Source organism: Sus scrofa, chromosome 14 (assembly GCF_000003025.6).
Source record: "Sus scrofa isolate TJ Tabasco breed Duroc chromosome 14, Sscrofa11.1, whole genome shotgun sequence".
In the NCBI taxonomy this organism is placed as follows: Eukaryota; Metazoa; Chordata; class Mammalia; order Artiodactyla; family Suidae; genus Sus; species Sus scrofa.
The window spans coordinates 134351165-134368200 of NC_010456.5; the positions used below are offsets into that span (position 1 = coordinate 134351165).

The 17036-nt window shown below is 55.8% G+C and overlaps 1 protein-coding gene across 8 annotated transcripts in view; it reads right to left on the minus strand.

Annotated features, from left to right (window-relative positions):
* Positions 1-17036, minus strand: part of CTBP2 (C-terminal binding protein 2) — a 159494-nt gene that overhangs the window by 21853 nt on the left and 120605 nt on the right. The window contains exon 1 of one of the 8 annotated variants that reach the window (XM_013983857.2): positions 10752-12919. The exons of the other annotated variants lie outside the window; for them this stretch is intronic. Coding sequence (XP_013839311.1) covers positions 10752-12420 — 1669 coding nt within the window. The 5' untranslated portion in view covers positions 12421-12919. Of the gene's footprint in view, positions 1-10751; positions 12920-17036 lie in introns of those variants that run through there. 8 annotated transcript variants of the gene reach the window in all.

Sequence of the window (17036 nt, forward strand, 5' to 3'; positions counted from 1 at the left end):
TGTAAGGACCCACTGGCTTTCCACCCCAGGTGAGGCTGGACCGCTGCCCTGCCTGCTTTCCTACACCGGCTTTCCAGCTCAGGGCTCTGATGGAATTCCCTGGGGCCGGTCTCTTACTGTTGCTGGGGATGGCCAGGGTCATACGACCCCCAGGGGCCTGTGCCTCCCCCACATGCTTCTTCCTTGTGGCAGTTCCCCCAAGAGCTGACTTCCAGGACCTCACCTGAGACCACCGCTAATAAAGCATGAACGTCTCAAGGACAAAAGGGGGCTCCCAGGACACTTGCGGACAGGGCCCTGGGGACCTCACCATTGCGTCTCTGCATTCTGTGCGGGCGATGACCCAAAGCTGGGGCTCACCCTGTCGTTCCCGGCCCCCGGCTGGCGGTTCCACAGCAGGAGCCCGAGACTGGCCAAGGGCTCAGCTGTGGGCATCTGGGGCCTGCTCTACCCTGAAGTGGCAGCTGCCACCTCTGGTTCCAGCTCACGCCCCAGAACCCTGAGGTTCTGAACTCAAGGGCCCGGCTTTCCAAATCCTGAATTGCTCTGGAGCTCAACGAGAGGCCAACCTCGGCTAAGATTTACCTGCAGAAAGGTTATGGCAACAGCAGCCTGCAGCCCGGGGTCCCTCCTCCACGGGAATCGGCCTGGACCTCACAGTGACCTGCCTGGAAGCTGGAAACACCAGCTTCCCAAGTTGTAAGTCCCGCGGCTGGCACTGCTGCGCTTGGACATTTTTCCTCAATTGACTTTTACTGCATCAATAAAATCACCGACGGGCCACAGGTGAGCCACACATGGAAGCCCAGGTTTGGGCAGCTGCGGCACGGTGAGCAGGCAAAGCCTTGTATGGTCAGTGCCAGGACGAAGAGATCAAACCAGTCCTGTTTCGAAAGGCTGCTGGGCTGGGCCGTCCTCCGGCACTGTCGTGTTTGAACCCTGATTGCTGCTGTATCACCCACGAGGAAGCAGAGGCCAAGGTGAGAGGAGCTTGACCAAGGTGGCGGAGTGAATATGATGCAGCCAGACTCAAACCCAGATCTGTCTCCCACCAGTGGCTCGGCCTCAACCCCGGGGCCTCATGGCGACAACCACGTCACCCTGGGGATCCACTGTGCAACCTGACAGCAACAGAGCCACAAGGCCACCCCGGGCCTGGGACCCACCCCCTCTGATGGCAGAGTGCCAGGATCCTCCTAGACATACGGAGGGAGTTTCCCAGGTGCCATCTGTCTGTTTCCAGGGCTTCGCCGAGGGGGACGTCCCACGCACTTAGGCACAGGTGCCGCCGGGCCATCTAGCTACACCTGCAGACAGAGCCTAGCCAGAGACCAGCTCCTTGGACCTCTCTCTGTCACTGTGCAGAGACTCGCTCAACACTCAGCTTGTTCATGGCGCGGATGACAGGGCATCGCAGTAGGAAGCCATCTCTGACCCCCCAGGTCGGGTCTCCTCTCTGAATTGCTTTTTGCCGTCCCGAGAAACATCCCAGAATGGGGAGCAATCATGGGTTCTCTTAACACAAAACCCAACAGCAAACCCAAGGGCCGCATGCAAGGTGCACCAAGTCTGTTCTCCTTCCCTGGGTGGCGGGGGTGCAGAGACCCGCACCCTGCAGGGAGGCCGAGCAGCCCAGAGCCATGGTCTCCCCCTGGCGTGATGGGGCTGAGCCTTGGAGGCATCCAGGGAGGCCCTGCCCACGGTGGGGGGCCTGCCAGTGGAGGCATGGGATATTTCGTTGGAATATTTCTCAAGTTCTAAAAATGTACCATGGCAACAACAGAAGGGGATGTTTGAGAAAAATAAAGTAAAATAAAGATGAGAAAGGAATGAACTGAGGCCAGGAGTCTGGCAGAGGCAGGGGCTGCTCGACCACGTGCTGGCCTGGGTGCCATGGGTGCGTGACTGGCTCTCGCAGGGCAGGCAGGCCTCGGCGGGACCCAGGGAGGCCGCAGTCAACCCAGCATGAATCACATGCCCTGACCCCTCTTCCAGGCGAGCCTGGCACCCAGTAGGTGGCCTTCACACCATCGGACAGAGCAGGGCCAGGAAAACCCTAAGAGGGGTTCCCAACCAGGCCAAGGATACCCCACTCTTTTGGTGCCTGGAAGGGCTGTCCTTCCAAAGCACAGCAGCAGTATGACCCCGGCTCTGCAGGCCTGCCTGGCCAAGGTCCTCCTGGGGCCACAGCTGACGTGTCACATGGAGAGCAGGCCTAGCCCTGCACGCTTGGCGCCCGGAGCCCTCCTGTCAATGAGCCAACCTCAACTCCACCAGCGCCCCTGAGGAACAGGTGACACGGCCTCCTCCCTAAGGGGCCCTGGAAGAGCCTGGCGGGTCCAGGCTTATTCTTCTAACCAAATTGCCTGGGCCAAGGACCCCTAAAACTCAAAAACTGCCCTGCTTCTTAGTATGGCAGCCGCTAAGGCCGGGATGGAGACAGAAAAAGGCCAACGCTTTCAGCTCACTTCCTTTTTCATGGGACCCTTAAAGACCGAGTGATTCTTAAGGACCCTCTAACAGGCCTGCTGTCCAGTGGGCTGAGGCCAAGCGTGCTGCCCTCAGGCCCGAGAGAAGCCAGGAAGCTAATTTTCCCAAGCCCCACAGCTGGTCGGATGTCCCCGCCCTGCTCTTTTCCTCTGTAACTTTTTCTTAAACTCTAACGACTTCTAAAGCGATCCAGGCTCAAAGCCCAGTTCACAGGAAGACACGAGAACCCATCACAAAGTCATATTTATTCCTTCGAATAAAAAGCATCTAATAGAAAACTCCCCAGCAGGGAAGTTGGTTAGGCTGGGAGGTCAGCTTTAAGCACTGTGGGTGGAGGGGGAAGGGGACGGGCTGCTGGTGAGAACATCCAACCCGCCAGGCAGAGCCCCTTCCACTTCCCCACAGACTTGGCCATGCCCACCGGGGGCCGGACTGCGGAAGTGGCAGACACCCGGGGAGGAAGTCAGCTGTTAGCTGCAGAAGCAGCCTGGCCGGGCCCCAAACCAGCGCCTGTGAGCTGATTTAGCAACTTGGACAGAATGAGGCCCTAGTAAAAATGTTAACAAAGTTTCTAGATGAGATGCAGGAAGTTGTCACAGCACCTGGAGCCTGTGAAAGCGAAAGTTCAGGTTGAGATACCCTGCAGAGGGAACACTGCAAATCTAGAGCTGATGCTGAGTCTTTGGATGTGTGCTCAAGGGCAAGAGAAATGCCGCTTGCGACTGCTCCGTAAGCTGTTTTTTGGAGCAATGGGTTCCCTGGTCCCATCTTAGGCACAATGTAAATCTTGCAAGGGATCTCATTTCCCACTTTACTTTGGTTGCCAGGAAGCTCCGAGTGAAATTCTCACCCGCCCTGGTGCACAGGACTGCAGGGCACGCTCCCTGCGCTCTGGCCCTGGTCACCTTGCTTCGTTTCCCACAGGTACTTTTCCATCTACTCGATTTTGCCCTTGTGTGTGCTGGAGCCCTTCCTGACACTCAGGCGTAAATCCTCTTAAGACCAAAGAACAGTTTGCATTCCATTTAATCACCCAGAAGAATTAATTCCCTTGACTCTTGGAAAGCAGCACTGTGCAGAGCAATCGGGACTGGCTCTGAGGTAGAGCAGCACGGACCCACGCACAGCCCTTTGGGTGCCCTGGATGCCACCCAGGCTCCCCATCCATGTGCAAAGGCTGGGCCGGCCCTCGTGATGTGGTCCCCAGGGCTCTCTGGGGATGCGTGTGCCCATCTCCCCACTATCACACTCAGGGAAGGGAGCCTCGGAGCACCCTGGGACTCCTCCCGCTGACACTGACCTCGGCCTCCAGCATGGGCCCCCCTCCCCGACTTCCCACCACTGCTGAGCTTCCCATGCTGTCTACAGCGCTGTGCTGTGCTTGGTGGTTTATCCTGACACAGCGACTGGGCCCAAGTCTGGAGTCAGACAGGCTGGGTTGAGTCCCTGCCCTGCTGTGTGACCAGGGGAAGACGGCTAACCTCTCGGAGCCTCGGATTTGTTGCCTTCAAAGGGGGAATCCTGAGATTCTTCCTGCAAATTTGGACGGCGATTCCTGGTCCAAGAGTGACATTTACAAGTATCTACTGGGCTGGATAAGTGCTGGATTCCCTCGAGGCTGGCTCCCCCGCGAGCCCTGCAGGGGGCGACGTGACCCTTTCAAGTCCGTCTTGGGAGAGGCCCCATTTCCCACGGGCCCCCCCAGCACTTCCCACACTTGCAGGGGGCATACGGGAACCATAGCCAGGAGCACGGCGCAGAGGCCTGTGACTGGTAGACACGCGGCACTGGAGTTCCCTCACCAAGCGCTCCCACGTTTAAAGGAGGAACTGGGCCATTCTCCCTTCTGGGATCAATTCTCAACGGTGCTCAGAGAACACGCGGCCCGCCCTCTCCGTGGGGACGAGTGTTTACAGCTTTGGCTTCTGTGCTCCCCGAACAATGGCAACGGCTGTTTATCATTCCTCTGCTGGGCACCACGGTGGATCGATTTCACTGCCTGGTACCTTCCCGTTCCCCGAGCAGGAGGGAGCAGGTGAAGTGAACAGTCTTTGTGGTTTCTCCTTTACAAGAAAAACAACTAAGAAAGTTCTTTGTCTAAGTGAGCCTCAGATGGGGTAAACACACCCTACAGCAGTGCATTTCACTTCATTACATTTCAGTGCTGAGTTGCTAACGTGGGCTAATCAGTTACAGATTAAACACTGTTTCCCTTTCATAAAATCCCATGCAGTAGCCAGAAACCTGTGAAATATCTTTGGAATATTTCATACAACCTTGGGCAACCTCATACAACCTTGGGCACAGGAAATAGGTTCCAAACACCTGAGAATCTTCGATGTTTAATTTCTGTTGGTTTTTCTCTTGGAAAAAATTGTTACTAAGTGAGACCCAACCTCACCCAGCTCAGCTCCCTGAAAACAAAGCAAACGGTGCTGGCACAACAAGGATGATGCGGTGGGAACCCCACCTCACTCCAGCTTCAAAAGTGGAAGAGCTGACACTACAAAAGCCTCAGGAAGAAAGCAGGCACAAATCTTCAAGACCTTGAATGAGGACACCAAATCCACAAGCAACCAGAGAGGGGGGAAAAGAAAATGGCATCATCAAAGTCAAAGCTTGCGAGCCTCACGGACAATACGAAGGACATGAAAAGACAACCACAGGAAGGGAGACGTATCTGCACATCAAGGACCGGATACGGGAAGCCGGCGCGGACCCCGGGGTTTGCTTCCTGGGCCCAAGGCCCACCTAGGTCCACCCAGGAGAGTTCAAGTGCAAGAAGCCCAGCGCGGAGTCTTGGCCGGACACCCAAAAGCAAGGGTCACGGGAGAGAGCAACCAGGTAAAGGCATCTGTTGGCCTTGCCTGGTCTTGTCTGTAGACTAGGCTCATGCACTTGTGCCTCCCACTCTGTAGAACTTGCTGGAAAACCTGGCCTGTGCCATGGACCAGACTGCCACCCCTTTCACAGATTTCAGAGTGAACCATCCCTGGGGGAGGAGTTTGGGAAGAGATACTAATACACAAAACTATTATCTAAAAGACCAAAGCCGTGTCCAACAGGCAGCTTTCCAAGGCCTCGCTCCTGCGTGGAGCCACTTTTTAAACCTGGAGACGATGCCCAACGAGAGATAAGCAGGCAGGGCCAGCCTGTGCTGGGCATCATGGGGCCGCTCAGGCCACACCAAGAGGGTCTAGTGACAGCAGCTGGGGCAGGGCTCATCTACCCCCGTGAGAACAGGAATCAGTTCCTTTAAACAGACTTGTGGAAAAACACAGCAAGGAGCAACTTCATGAACGGGCTTCTGTGTCGCAGACGACATCGGGCAGAAAACTCTCACTGCCCTCAGAGCCCTGCAGGTACCAGGAGGCCATTTCACCAGCAAGGGCTGGGGGCCTTCCAGCCTACGAGGCAGAGAACGGGGGGTTCAGACCAAGTCCTCGGAGACTACACCCCTCATCCCACGACACGCGCCCCCGAGAGGGGAGTGAACGCTCTCAGGGTGGGGGTGGGACGCCAAGCAGAGGGGGCTTGACAGGAACGGCCGGATGCCCAGTTCTGCGAAAGGGTTGTCGATGACCCAGGCCTGGCGGTGCGACCTATGCCCCAGCGTGGACCCTGCTCCCCTTAATGCTGCCCTCCGGGCCCAGAAGGACCAAGTCCCCAGGGTCAGAGGAGGCAGTTCTGAGGGCCAGGGGGCTGCAGGAGAAGCCGGGTCTCAGCCCAGAGTCCGGCCTGAGAAGTGGCCAAGAAACAATGACAAAGGACAAAAGCACTGGTGTCACTGAAGGCCCAGCCGAAGGGGCACCCGAGGAGGAGGGACCGTGAGCCAGAGAGCGCTGTCGACTCCAACCCCACGCACGTGGCCAGCCCCAAAGGCCAACCAAGTACGCACGCAACCCCGGAGGCCGTCCCCTCTGCTGACCTTGGGCTTGTTCCAGGTGCTTTATTTGGAAGGGCCTCCCCACCTGCCAGCATCTCGGGAGTGCAGGTTCCCCCTTGGGGCTCCAGCGGGAAGGGAGACTGGGAGAGAAGGGACCTGGCCAGAGAGGAGACCTGCCAGCTGGGCCTCGCTGGCTCCCCTTCCAGCCCCACGAGGCTGGGATTCTCAGTGGTGGCGGACATGTCACTCTACAAGAAAAGCCTGGGAGACGCCCCAGAGTCACAGCCAGCCCTTACCTGCCTTTGTGGGCTGCATGTCTCACGCACACAACCACCCCGCACTGGCTCAGGCAGCAGCCACACCCTGCCCAACCCCCCCGCCCCGTTTGCAGTTTGACGGTCACCCCGGAGTTTGAGCTCTGCAATCATCCTTCCCAGCTGGTGTAAAAGGCTCCTGGGGGGGTGCTTTTCCGAGGCCTTGCAGGCTCCCCCATCGTGTCCCTATCCTGACCCTTGTTTCACAGCAAGCGACTGTCCTTAACCTCAGTTAACTGTATTAACTGGGGCGGGGGGAGGCGCAGGCAGAGGAGATGCACTTGAAGACCAGGCTGGGGGCCAAACATCTCCCCCCAGGCCCAGAACGATGCTGAGGGAACTGGCCGAGCTCAGGCCTGCCCTACCCAGCCAGCGGTCTGTACTCAGGGACCCGGTCCTGCACAGCAGCCCCGGTGGGGGTCCCGGCCCTGCACAGCCTGCAGGATCCTGACAACACGAGGCTCTTCGGTGGAAGAGCTGCTTCACCATCTTGCTGCTCTGCAGGGCCAGCTCGGGGGCACCGTCCCCACACCCAGCTCCTACATGTGACAGGGCGGGGGCTGGCCGACCTCACCCTCTTTGGGCTGGCTCTGCGTTGGGGGTGGGGAGCGGATGTGATCAACCGGTTTGGTGGGACGGTATCTTTGCGGCCTCTCGGTGACCTCCTCCAGGCTGGCAGTTGCGGGGGTTATCACCCTCAAAACCAGGGAATGGTCTGGAGCCACCGCCCCAGCAGAGATCTCCATGCACAAAGGCAAGGACACGTGAGGAGGCCCCAGGCGGGCGAGGGCCCGATGGGAACAATCCCCCATCTGATGCTGATGTGACTTCCTCTCCAGGAGACCTGGGATGTCAGCACCACATCAAACACTGCCACAAAGTGACCAGGTCTGGTGACAGCTAGCACAGTCACACAACCAGCCTCTGCCACTGCAGACCCCCAACCGCCCCGGTCCTGTCCTGAAGGGACTTTGGGCAGTGCCCCAGCAACTAGAAGGGGTCACAAATGCACCTCATCGATCGAGTTGCATCCAGAAAAATGCCTGGAAGGAAACTGAAAGTGGGCTGGGGCTGCGCATCTCCCAGCAGGAGCTCTGAGCGCGCGTGTGCGGGGTCTGCTCCTGGCTGAGCCCCTGCAGCCTCTGCGTGCTGCTGTGTTTGGGGACGGCGACACGGTGAAGATGGCTGCAGAGCTGCTGTTTACACGCTGCACCCGTCACACTGAGGCCGAGGGTGACAGCAAATCCTTGGCCGTGGTTGACACCACGTGAGCAGTGAGTGGGGTGGGGGTGGGGGAGACATCGCTGGGTTCCAGCCACGGCCAGAAGGTTCCGAAGCTTGTGCCGCAGTCAAGCAGGTCAGTGTGTAAACGGCAGGAGACCCACCAGGCGCCGACACTCACGCGGGTCTGACATGGGGTCCGACTAATCCCAGGGCTCGGGGGCTGGGGGCTGTCCTGGGGCCTCGCCTCACCTGGTCACCCTCCACTGCCCCGTCCACAGACTAGCAAACGGGAGCCTGTTATTTACACCAACAAAGGCAGCAACCAAGATGAGGCAGGCAGTTCGGGGGCAGAGAAAAGCAAATTATCAATGAAAACACCCACTCGGGGATGCTTCGTACAACGCAGGGGACAGAGAGCCAATGTCTTGTCATAACTGTAAATAGAAAGTCACCTTGAAAAATGTGTAAGAGTCAAAAAAATGCAAAGATCCAAAGCACACAAAAACAAAACCAAGCACGTACAAATCTACACACACCCCTGCAAACGCGCGCAGATCGCCCCCCAAAGGGAGGGTCCACTTGCCAGCATCCGCCCCCTCCAGATCAGAGGGAGTTAGAGGGAAGACCTGAATAGAGATTTATTCGTGCTGGTTGTGCGGCAAACGACCCAGGCGGCTCCATCTGGATTTAAGGATCGCCTCCCCCATTTCAGCTCAGCTCAGAAGCCCAGGCGGAGGGGCTGCCCCCGTGAGCTTCAGGTTCCTAGACCTGAGGTCTTCGGGGCTTTCTGCAGCCGTAAATGTTATCCTCTCGGGAGCAGAGCCACGGCCCGGAGGGAGACTTCGGGTGCCAGCAGATCTCAATCTGGCTCCTGACTTCATGAAGCCTGCCACACAAAATGCCATTTATAGCGGCTCAAAGCTCCCACCCTGCTGGTCCCTGCCGCACTGCTTTCGGGGAGGGCTATAAGGACACACGAGAAGGAATGAGAGGCACCACTGCTATGGGATAGATCATCTGACAGCGAAATTTATTTGCTGGCAGACTTCTGGGCACTGGCTTGCTGCCATGCAAATGAAACAAAAATCAATATCCCCTGGTCTGCAAAACCGCGTGTTAACAAAATCACACTCCAAACAACTTAAATGAGATCCCTCACCCCATATCCAAATAACAGTGACTGTTTCTGTTAGGAGGCAGTGCAAAATCAACAGAAAAAGAAGAAAATAAGGCAATTTAACAGGTCCTCCTTCAGCAAAACCTTTCCAGGACTTCAGCGGGGAGATAATCTTTCTGTGATTATGACCAAACCCTCCCGTTGCTTAGCAACACATAATTAAGGAATATGTTTTCAGATCCGCTTTGCAAGCCCGGCCATTATCAGATGAAATTACTGAAGCAACAAATGTCATCGCCATGCAAATTAGTTGGTTGCAAAGAAAGAATGTTTGACTGTGAGGGGGAAGGCATGGGCCCTGGGAAACATTATCTGACTTTTTGCCTGTCACACACTGATTTAAAAAAAAAAAAGTCAAATAAATTTTATGATAAGGGTTTAAAAAAAAAAAAAAAATCCATACAGGAGACGAAACCAGACTCTACAGTGAGAGATAACAGGAAAATCCAGCCAGTCAAATGTCCCTTTAGAAATAAGAAAAACAAAACAAAACAAAACAAAAAAACGTAGGTGGGGGCACCTCATAAAGCAACAACAGCCATCAGCCTATTAATAGCCAAATCACCACCAGCTCCACCAACATAACAGATAAACATAAGGCGGGATCAGGCTCCCAGACCCACCCACAGCTACATACAGGTACTTTCAAAAAGGCACATCTCATTTTCACCCCCAATTTTCATCTTACTACCTCTATCCTATAATGTTAGTTATTCAGAAAAGAAGCATTCATTGAAAAAGGATTTCGTTTTCTAAATTATGTTGGGAAGACAAGGGGAGGACAGGAAGAAAGCTGGTTTACAGCTAAAATGGCCAGTAAAGACTCTAGAATAGAAACAAAAATTCCTAAGTGTGGCTCAGAGGATGTCCACCTGGAACTTGAGACAAATGCCCCGGGAAACACATGCATTTGGTCACACTTGTTTCATGTTTTAAAGAGAACCAGCTAGGATCGTTCTCTCTCCGCTCAACTTGGAAATACTTTCGTTCCGAGCAGTAAGCAGAATTCCCAACTGTGTTTTCCAATCTGCGAGGCTGAGTCTGTTTTTGAAACAGGGAGTTCTAAGGGATTTCAACATCTTGCTTTGTTGAACACACAAGTCTGGAAGCACACCCGTTCTGACTCCGCAGTGATAACTCCTACCTCTGATGCTGCGGAGGTGCGTCCCTTGCTCTAATGCCCTTGAACGCCGCACGATCTAAGGGAAGCCCTGGAGAAACACCCTGCCTCTTCCAAAGCCACTGAATGGGAACTGCAGAAAACGCCACCCCTGTGAGCTGACGGCTTCACCCTGTTCTGAATGGTTTGGGGGTTTCTGCCTCCACACAGCTGTGTTTCCTCGCCATCCTCACCATCAAGGGAAAAGCACAAATCAACCTGAGCTCCTAGAGGCTGGGGAGGCAATGCCATGCCAGTGGGTGCACCTGGACTGCAAACCCGTCTCACCCAAGAGAAGCCTTGTCAGCTGGCTCGCTGGTCGCAGTGCTGTTTGGGTGTGTGTGTGTGTGTGTGTGTGTGTGTGTGTGTGCGCGCCTGAGAGCCCGTCAGGGAGTGGACCTGGTCTCCCCGGGCTTGTCCAGAGAGCAACAACCACCTGCCCCGTGTTCAAACCTCCGCCCCCAATGGCCCTCGAGGTCCCCAGCAAGGAAAGGGCATTACTTGGTTCCGGTGTGAGCATGGTGGACACGATGATAGGGGCCCCCGTCCGCCGGGCCACCTTCTGGTAGGGCGGGTGAGGCGTGTGGAGGCTCTGGCTGGCCGGTGGCAGGGTGGAGGGCTCCACGGGGACGCCGGGCTTCCGCAGGAGCTGGGGGCTGCCGTGAGGGCTGGGCAGGGGGGACGCGGCCACCCTGCACTCCCGCTTCAGCAGTTCCATGGGCACCGTGTACGCCGTGGAGTAGGCTGTCCTGGGGCCCGGGTTGGTCAAGGCCACCCCGGCCTGCGGGGGGTACGCAGGGCCCAGCCGCGCTGTGAGGGCGCAAGGGGTGGGAGAGCTGTACCCAGAGTTGGGGGGAAAGTGGGGGGCCTGGGCGCCCACACCAGGGGCAGAGTAGGTAGCTGTCGTCTCTAGGAGATGCTGGGACGGCGCGCTGGCGGGCCGGCGAGCGTGGTCTCCTGCCCGGGGAGACGCTGCCTGCAGGGGACCCACCGGCGGGGGCTGCAGGGCCGAGGCACCCAGAGCAGGCAGGTCACCGTGCAGCTCGCCTCGGTGGCTGAAGCTGCTGGAGCGTGTCCGGGGCAGGGGGCCCCCGCGGCCCTGCCGGCGCAGCTGCATCTCCGTCCGGCAGCTGCTGGCCAGGCGGCTCAGGACGCGGGCCTGGCCCAGGTTGGGCGCCACACACTTGACATCCGTGTCCTCCATCGTGGCCAGGACAGCTGGGGAGTCGAAGCCCTGCTGCAGCAGGGCCACCAGTGTGGCCTCCGCCACGCCCTCCGCCCGCAAGAGGGCCAGAAACTCAGGCATCACACTCCTCTTCCCACCGCCAGGTCCCCGGAAGGCGGACAGGTCAGCCTCGCAATCCTCGTAAGCCATCCTGGGGTGGGCGCTTTCCCGGGCAGGCCCGTAGCCTCGGTTCAGGGTGCCCGGAACTGTCCCCGTGGCCACCTCGGAGGCAGCAACGGCACTGGGGTCCACGACCAGGCACGTGGGGGCCACCTGCCTGGCAGGGGCAGAATCCATAGGCCTTTCGCCCACGTCGTTGTAGACCTGGCTGGCAGGGTAGATGGGTGCCTCTGCCGCATACCTGCCATCCCCCGGCTCCCCAGTGTACCTTGCGGGTGATGGCGCCTGGCTCTGCGATCGCTGCCCCGGAGGGACCATTTTACCTCCGGGATCCCGGTAGCTGGGACCAGAGTCCTGCAGGGCGGGGACCTGGCCTGGCACTGGCTCCCAGGTCATCCTGCTGCCCGGGGCTCCGTAACCTGGCAGCAGCCGGCCGACTCCCAGGTCGCGGTGGTGCCGGGGCTCTCTGGGCGCCTGGGGGGCTGCGGCCGGGTCACTGCAGTAATCCCGCGGCAGCAGGGCTCCGCGAGCCGACATCACCGCCTGTCTGCTGTCATAAAGGGCCAAGTCGGGAACGGAGCTCTTCCTTCCGGCCACCGCGTCGTAGAAGGCTTCCCGGTAGAGGCCGGGCTCGGCGGCCCCGGGCATGGAGACATCCTGCAGCCCAGGGTGCAGCCGCTCGTGCCAAGGGCCCTCTCCGCCTCCGTCCGTCAATGAGTTTCTCCTCCCCGGAGGCTCGGCGATCTCCCAGGGGCCCGCGTACCACCCGGCAGCATCCCAGCTCTGAGATCGACCAATATTTATATGCCTGCTGGGAACCGGCATCGGAAAAAAAATGACTGCGGCCGAGGCCGAAGAGGAAGCCTTTCTTTATAAATCTTCAATTACATACATCAAAACCAGACCTGGCTGGATTCTAACCCTTCCGAGACAGCAGAACAACCAACTGGGTTTTCTATTTCAAAGTACGGCCTGAATTATTAATCCTCCGAAACCTTAGTAGACAAAACACAACACTCACAGTAACTTTTGCCTCACTCTCCAAAGGTAGCACCAGAGGTCTATTCCTACGGCTCAGGCCAGAAAGGAGGCTGCATCCAGCCCGGCCGCCCCCCTCCCGGCCGGTGTGCTCACATGGACCTCGGCTCTCTCAGCGTGCGGATTAGGAGCTAAATAAAACCCCTAAAGCTTTTGTTCCATGTGACATCTCATCAGACTGATGAAGCCGACTGCGGGCTCCATCCAGGCCCCCGACCTGCAACTGGGAATTATTTTCACCCCGCGGCTCGGGCTTATCTCCCTCGTCCTCACTTTTGGGAGGAGCACTGCCCTCCCCCGCCCCGCACCCCCTCCTCCTGCCCTAAAGGGGCCCCCGCCCCCTGCCCCTGATGGCCTAAAAATGACAGGAGGAAAATAGAAAAAGACTGCTTTAATGTCAATTCCATCTTAATCCACCCTGATGAAATGTTAACCCACTGCACATGGCTAAGAACAAATTAAACGTGAACAGGCAGGCAGGATAAAAAGGGGGAAAAAAAAATCTCACTCATGGTTCTAGAGCAAGAGGTTCCGGGAGCAATGGGCCAGGTCTGCAGCCTGACGCCTGGCCAACGTGGAAATCTGGCTCGGAGACGGCACTTTGGGTACAAATCAAACGAGTGACTGCATTGCTTGAGTCCACATGGATTCTTTACCGTATTACCGTGAGACACAGACCCTTTCATACTGCCCAGAATTACACCACCGCCAAAAGAAAACCAACCCACTAGTGTCACCTAGGATTTATCATTTGAAGGCTGCTACAGTGGTCAGCAACCAAACCCCAACATTATGAAGCAGAGGCGGGAGGAGGCTGCGTCTGAGGTGTGTCTTCCTTTAAATCTGTTTGCAAGGAAAGCATAATTCCAGCAGGCTCAGCCTGGCTGAGATCTTACAGATCATTTTCCATATTCCCAAGGATTAAGATTTTACGTTTCAGGTGCAATGATGCAAAGAACAGCAGTCATTTGGATAAAGGAAAGCCCTGCACAGAAGTATTAAAACATTTCCTTAAACACACAGGCAAGTCCCTGAGAAGCACAGTTTCCTGCAACTGCAGGTTTGACGACAAAGAATTCAACACACAACGACAAAAGCTACAAGGGGTGGGGGTACATTGAGCATTTAAAAATGAGACGATATGCCAGTTTTCAGCCATGAAATCTCAGTGTTTCGTCTTCACCCACATCGTCCTCCAGCTAAGATTCAACTAGAATCCTTGGCTAAAAAGAATCACGAGTTTAAAATTTTTTTTTTCTTTTCTTTTTTTCCCTGAATGAGAAATAGTGAAAATCTACTGTGAGAAGGAAATGGGGTACAAATCCATTTCCAGGAACTAAGGGTACAAGGTCACGTAAGGGCAGTGCCCTGCCCCATATCCTGAGCAGTACAGATTAAACTTCGGGACAAGCTCTGTTTAAACCAACATTATTCCCCCAAAGAGGGCTGGTTCCAAAAGCCAGAGCTCTGGGACCCCTGCGTGATGCGATTATAGAAGAACTAGGCAAAGCTCTGCCTGGGGACACAGAACCAGGACCACAGTCCATGACGGGGACACCAAGGCCTCCATTTATGACCCCACCCACATGCCAATAACACCTCCACGTCACTGGAAAAACACCCTGGCAAAGACCCTCAGATCTGCCTCCAACCCCTCCACCACCTCCTAGGATGCATGACCAGAAAAAAAAAAAGAAAAAAATGAACCATCCACCCTGCAAAACGCTGGGTTTCCATGCCTGAAAGCAGCCTGCTGGCACCGAAATCTCCAATTCCTCAGCTGGCACATTCGCAATCAGGGGCTGAAAGGCCCGGGCAGGGGAGACAGAGGCAATGGGCTTGGCCACACACAAGACAGTATTTACACGTCTCACCAACAGCCTGAGGATGTGTTCACTTAGAAGATACATCAAAAAGGACAGGAAAGCCTTAGAGCCTCAAACTAAATGGAAACAGCACTATCTGGTTACCGCAGAGCAGATCGTTTCCAGGCACGGCTGGGCGGGCCCACGTTCGCAAGGTTTTCTCGTTGGGGCAGAGCTTCCTCTGCTCCGGAGAGGAGAGGGTGGACAGAGACGGGCGGGTTCACTGGGGGCCCTTCTGAAAAGGATGACACAGGACGGTGTGGAAACAAGCCTGGTGTATCTCTCAGGCAGGACGGACTTCCCAACAAGGCAAGACCCCAATCCAACGACCTCCAGCAGCCCCAGCCCAGGCCCGCTTGAAAGCGCTCTTCTCCCAGTCCTGGTTCTTTTGGCCAAGAGGGGCCTTTCAGGGCCCCCGTGGGGAGGTGACCCCACTGCTGCCACCAATGCGACCTCCCTCGTTGCACTTCCGGTCAGGGAACAGGGCTGGCTGGGCCGGAAGGGGGACCCTTCAAGGCGACCAGAAACAGATCAGAACGTTCCCCCCAGGATCCTCATTAGAGGGCTTCGACAAGCTGTTCCACGTCTGCACAGGGGCCCATGCTGGGTGTTTTGCCCATAAATGACCCTACAGACAGGTATGATTATGGTACATCCCAGAGGCTGGGGATGGCGAGGGTGGGGGCCCTGCCCAGAGCCACACAGTGCACAAGACCCGGGCCAAAGGCTGAAGCCAACACTCTGCTTTCTAGAAGTCCCTGCGCCCACCTGGGGTTAACAGCCCTGCAGGCGCTGGAAAAGTGGAACCTCTGTAACAAAGTAATTCTATTCATTTCTATGACGCTATTATATCTGTATCTGTGATTATATCTGTATCTATTGCATTATATATAGATATAGTATCTAATAAATCTTACTATTCTTGTCTATTCAATGTCACATAAAATTAACCATGTATCAGAAAGTAACTGCTGAACAGGTGACTGATCCAGGCCCTCAAAAGGCAGTACAGCGCGGTCGCATCAGTCAGGGTGTCAGGGTGTCTCCAGCCTTTAGTTGAGGGATGGCACCGGCCCGACGGGTCAATATTACACCGTCTTTTTTTTTTTCTTTTTTCTTTTTAGGGCTGTGCCCAAGGCATATGGAGGTTCCCAGGCTAGGGGGCGAATCAAAGCTATAGCTGCCAACCTACACCACAGGCACAGCAACGTGGGATCCAAGCTGCACCTGCGACCTACACCTCAGCTCAAGGCAACACCAGATCCTTAACCCACTGAGGGAGACCAGGGATCGAACCTGCATCCTTGTGGATCCTAGTTGGGTTCATTAATCACTGAGCCACAAAGGGAACTATAGTATTATCCCATATGACATTTCCTTTCCTTCCTTTTGGTCATAAAGTAACATAACACTGTGTGGCATTAAGGCTATGACACCCCGTTTGTGTCCCTTCAGAGACCAGCGGAAGCTGGCTATGCCGAACCTTTTTGCCACGGGCTGGCTGCTGGTACCTCACCAGCGGCGGGAGAACTGGTTTTCAGTTCTCCATTTAAGCAGAACGACCTAGGTGAGTGTGAACCCCAGAGCTTCTAAGGAACCAGGAAAAGGATCTGGGGAAGGGCAGAAAGGGGTCGTGCCAGGCACAGGACAGCAGCGGGCAGCTTCAGGGAGGTGTCACCCTCCAGTTGGCAACGAGGAAGCCCAGGTCCTTGCCCATCGATTTCCAACCCGTTCTGCTTGGAGGCCACCCAAACTCACAGCCTCAGCCCCGCAATCCGCCAAATATTATGACATGTTTTTCTATTTAGGTAAAAACACCTGTAGATAGACTTGCACTTTCCTAAACACTGGCGAAATTTTTTTTTTTTTTTTTTTTTTTAAAGCACACAGCAGTCTTGAGGAAAGGGCTGATTTGCTGAAAATCTTGTGTTGACTAAATAAAGTGAGATGGGACCCATTTCTGAAAGATTAACGCGTCTCGCAGACTTAACTTTTTAATCCTGCAAAGAGGCTCATTACAGAAAATGGCATAAAGCAAAAAGCCATCTTCTGAAAACTGAGAAAGAGACAATCCAAGTTCTCTCATGGACACAAGAAGCCCCAGATAAAGGAGACCGGGTATCTGAATGGTAACCCTGGGGTTATTCACAAACCACGCCCCACACAGCCAATTCTGGAATTCCCTGTGCAACGTGAGGCATCAAGTCACAACTGCCAAGACCTGAAAACGCATGCGATGAGCCAGACGGTTCCGGAAGAGCGGGGGACGACAGCAAGGAGGGAGGGGACCGTCCACGGGTCACTCCGCAGGTCAATAAACCACAAGCATTTCATCTTTTATTCATTCATTTTTTTTTTTAGGGCCGCACCTGCGGCATATGGAGGGTCCCAGGCTAGGGGTCCAATCGGAGCTGCAGCTGCCGCCCTGCGCTACAGCCACAGCCACACAGGATCCAAGCCACGTCTGCGACCTACACCACAGCTCACGGCAACTCCAGATCCTTAAGCCACTGAGCGAGGCCAGGGATCAAACCTGCA